Genomic DNA, 4401 nt, shown 5'->3' with positions numbered 1-4401 from the left:
TAAATGACATTACACAAGCTAATTGGTCTAAAATGAACAGGAGACTTACCAATTTTTTTTTTTTTTTTGGGATGAGAGCAATGTAAGTCTGATTTATAGAGCCAATTTCTTCACCATTGTTCAAAATATTCAACACATGATCGATGACATCATGACCAATAATATTCCAGAATTTTTGGTAGAAGAGAGTACACATACCATCCGGGCCAGGAGCTTTCGTTGGGTGCATATGTTTGATGGCTTCGATCACTTCCTTACCTCTGAAAGGGGCTTCAAGCATATTTTTCATAGTATCCGAAACCATGGGACTAACTTTGTCGATTACAGGAGCAGTTTCCACCGAATTTATGGTCTCAAAAAGATTATCAAAATGCCTCACCAATACCTCAGCAATCTGATCTTCATCATCATAACAGTTACCGGCTTCATCATACAAAGTGTTGATGCTGTTACGTTTCACCCGTTGTTTAGCCTTGGCATGGAAGAATTTTGTATTTTTATCACCTCCCTTTAGCCATTCTTGTCGGCTTCTCTGCTTCCAATATCTCTCTTCACGCTCTTCTAATTCATCCATTCTTTCATCAACGACACACATCTGGCAGATAACTTCATGAGTTTGATGGGCTTCCATCAACCTGGCCATTTGTTGTTTATAGTCTGCCATCTCCCTTCCAAAATTTCCAAAGGTATTTTTACTCCAAGAGCCAAGCATTCTCGCTGAATATTTCAGATTTTCCTCCACATTATCACCGACTTCCCAAGCGTTCTTGACAATACCCACACAACTATCATCCTGTAACCACATTTCTTCGAATCGGAAGATTTTCCTCACTTTTTTTTTTCCTTTGTAATATGAACATGGTCCTTCAAGCAGAGCATCAAAGGCAAGTGGTCAGATTTACGCTTTTCTAAATGAGTCACAAAAGCACCAGGGTAAAGATCTTTCCACTCTTTTGTAGCTAAGAATCTGTCCAATCTCTCCTGAATGTTCTCATCATCACCTCTGTTGTTAGACCACGTAAATTGGTTTCCAATGAACCCCAAATCCGAAAACCCGCAAACATCAACAACCCTCCGAAAAATGGCAGCGTCATTGAAGTTGAAATCTGCACCCCCCATTTTCTCGACTGACCAAAGCATAAGATTAAAGTCCCCCCCACACAGCCACGGAATTCCATCAACTTTATGGAGTGACTCAAGGAGGGACCCAGTTAAATGTTTTTGCTCATCATTTGGGAAACCATATATGCCTGTAATTCTCCACTTCCAATCCTCAACTTCCACCAAAGCATCTATGTGATTGATAGAGAAAGATTTTACACTCACCTTCCACTCATCTCTCCATAAAAGCGCCACACCCCCTTTTCTTTTACGTCCTTCACCCTCACACCCAACTACCAGCATGCTGTTGAATTTCATTTTTGTTTTTATTCTTTCCATCTCCCCTATACTCATCTTTGTCTCTTGAAGGAATATCATGCTAGGATTTTCATTTATCACAATGCGTCTAAGCGCATTGACTGCCCGAGGACTTCCCAAACCTCGGCAGTTCCAAGAGAGGATGTGCTTCATTGTTCACCGAGAGCCCTTTTTGTGGGGCTCGCCACATGGTTGTTGTTAAAGGTATTCACAACATTAACCTCAAAAACACTCTTCTTGAGACTCAAATTTGCATCCATTTCAAGGGGGTGTTCATCATTTCTCAGTTCTTTTCTGTTTTTTCTTATCATACCAGTCAGATTCTCATTATTTACAGCAGTGTTGCCCTTTTTTTCTCGGTGTATACGTTTGAATTTCTTTTGTTGCTTACCTCCATATTTTTTAGCCACCAAACTGATAGGATGCCCCTGGTCATGCTGAGAAGTCGGAGAAGAGCCAGAATTTGATTGGTCTTCAACGTTAGTAAAGCATTCATCATTAGAAGCATCATCCTGAATTTGCTGATTATTAGTACCCTCTTTCTCCAAGGTGCGATTCTCTCCCTCAAAAGTATTTGAGATAGAGCAGGTATTGAGTTTCTCTAACACCTCTCCTATCTTTTCATTTGGCTCCATTGCATTAAAAGATTTTGGTTTTGTAACAAAAAGTCTTTTTGCACAAGGGTTCTTCACATTCACACCATCAGGCCTGTCTACATCTCTAATGTGTTTCCAGGGGGAAGCCTTGACCCAAGCACCAAAAGGTAAATTGGGGTCCTCCTCCTTGCATTCATCGCAATATTTGACTCCATGACCAAACATACCACACAAAAACAGAATAGAGGTAGCTTTTCATATATGACATCAAAAAATTCTTCTAAGATGTTGTGTGAAAGGTTCAAAGTGGTGCTGCCTGGTTTGATTAGTGAGAATAAAAGTGCTTTTATTACTAGTAGATCTATCTTAGACAACATCTTAGTATGCCGGGATATGTTAAAAGAGTACAATAATAAGAGAAGATCTCCTAGGTGTACTATTAAGGTGGATTTGAGGAAAGCTTATGATTCTGTGCACTAGTCTTTTATTCATGATATGCTGCAGGCTTTGAATTTCCCAAGTAAATTCATTTCTTGGGTCATGGAGTGTATTACTTCCCCTTCTTTCTCTATTATGATTAATGGTGGTCTGAATGGCTTTTTTAAGGGCAAGAAAGGGATCAGGCAGGGTGATCCTATGTCACCATTGGTGTTTGTCATTGTGATGGAGTATCTATCAAGATTGCTAAAAAAAGTGGGTGCAAAAAGAGGCTTTAGATTCCATCAGAGATGCAAGTCTTTGAGGTTAAATCACTTGATTTTTGCTGATAATTTGATGTTGTTCTCCTATGCTGATAAGAAATCTGTCTCCCTGTTAGTGAGGGCTCTTAAAGCTTTTGAGGGTTGTTCTGGTATCCAGGCTAATGGTGATAAGTCTGCTATCTATTTTGGGAGTGTGCAGCCTGAAATGCAGCAAGGAATTGTGAATGAGTCTGGATTTTTAATAGGAGAAACTCCTTTCAAATATCTTGGCATCCCTTTGAATGCTAAATATTTGAGAGTCTCAGACTTTGATGCTATTGTTGATAAGATGCTGGCTAGAATCACTTGTTGGTCCAGCAGAAATTTGTCTTATACTGCAAGAGTGGTTCTGGTGAATTCTGCACTGATTAGTTTGCACACTTACTGGGCTCAGTGTGTGTTGTTACCTAAATCAGTTATTTTGAGGATTACTCAGCTTTCCAGAGCTTTCCTTGGGTGTGGAAATGCTGTTTTGTCTAAGGCTCCCCCAATTGCCAAGGATTAGGTTTGCAAGAGCAAAGCTGAGGGTGGTTTAGGAGTAAGAGGCTGTGGGATATGGAACAGGGCAGCTTTGGGGAAGTATGTGTGGAAAATAGCTAAGAAAGAGGATTCTCTCTGGGTGAAATGGGTTCATGTTGTGTACATCAAAGGTCAAGACTGGTGGACTTATAGCCCTTAGAAATCTACAGGTTGGGCTTGGAGGAGATTGTGTGCAGTCAAAGAGCAGTTAAAAGAAGGTTTTGAGCAAAACAGCTGGTTGAGTGGTACTTATAGAATCTCTGAGTGTTATAAGTGGATGCAGGGAGCTGGCACAAAGGTGGATTGGTGTAAATGGGTATGGAATAAGTTCAATATTGCCAAGCACTCGTTTATTCTTTGGCTTGCTATGCATGATAGACTCCGAACAAGGGAGAAGCTCTTGAAATATAATGCCTGTGCTCAAGATAGTTGTTTGTTGTGTGGTGTTGGAATTGAGGACAGACAACATCTGTTCTTTAATTGCAGATACAGTCAAGAGTGTTTGCTGAGAATTGCTCATTGGCTCCATATTCCAATTCAGAATCTCTGCATTGATGAGGTTTGGAAGAGCTGGCTCAGAGAAGTAAAAGATAAGGTGCAGCAGAAGGTTGTTTTGGCAGTTCTGGCATGTGTTGTCTACCATATTTGGTTTGCTAGGAATACTGCTATCTGGCCGAAAGCTGTTATTCACCCTTCAAAACTTTGTAAGGCCATCGGTAGGGTGAGCAAATGGATTCAGGAGTTGTACAACAGAATTCCAAATTAGTTTTGTTTGTGTTTGCTGTGTTGTTTGTTGTTTTGGCATTTTTTGTAAGTCATTTTCAGTTGTGATCTGTGTCCTTCCTAGAAGGCATTAGAATGCTTCTGATTAGGTTTGTTTTCCTGTCTTTCAGTTGAACCCTTCCTAGAAGGTGGCAACTGAGGAGTGTAAAGCTTGAGGAGGGGGGTGGCCTTTGTTTTAGGTCTTGTGTAGTTTTGGAGTTGCCTGTTTCAGGCTTGTAAATTTGTACATTTGTATAGTTTTTTGATAGTAATATACTTGCTTACTTACCAAAAAAAGGAATTTCTATCCCATCAAAGTGGGAGTCATAAATTCCTTAAATTCCTTGTGCCCTATGTCCCTCACC

At 40.2% G+C, this 4401-nt stretch overlaps 2 protein-coding genes across 2 annotated transcripts; one reads left to right on the top strand and one right to left on the bottom strand.

Moving 5' to 3' along the window:
* Positions 1 to 828: 828 nt before the first annotated feature.
* LOC145632825 (uncharacterized) lies at positions 829 to 1572 on the bottom strand. The gene has a single exon (XM_081685158.1). The coding sequence runs from the start codon at positions 1570 to 1572 to the stop codon at positions 829 to 831; it is 744 nt and encodes a 247-aa protein (XP_081541284.1).
* A 1815-nt stretch (positions 1573 to 3387) lies between these two features.
* On the top strand, positions 3388 to 4040 carry LOC145632823 (uncharacterized). The gene is made up of 2 exons (XM_081685157.1): positions 3388 to 3444; positions 3558 to 4040. Exons 1-2 carry the CDS (start codon positions 3388 to 3390, stop codon positions 4038 to 4040), a joined length of 540 nt encoding a protein of 179 aa, XP_081541283.1.
* Positions 4041 to 4401: the final 361 nt, after the last annotated feature.

The sequence above is a fragment of the Chenopodium album genome, chromosome 5 (assembly GCF_948465745.1).
Source record: "Chenopodium album chromosome 5, dcCheAlbu1.1, whole genome shotgun sequence".
In the NCBI taxonomy this organism is placed as follows: Eukaryota; Viridiplantae; Streptophyta; class Magnoliopsida; order Caryophyllales; family Amaranthaceae; genus Chenopodium; species Chenopodium album.
This window is presented reverse-complemented; position numbering and strand designations above follow the sequence as displayed.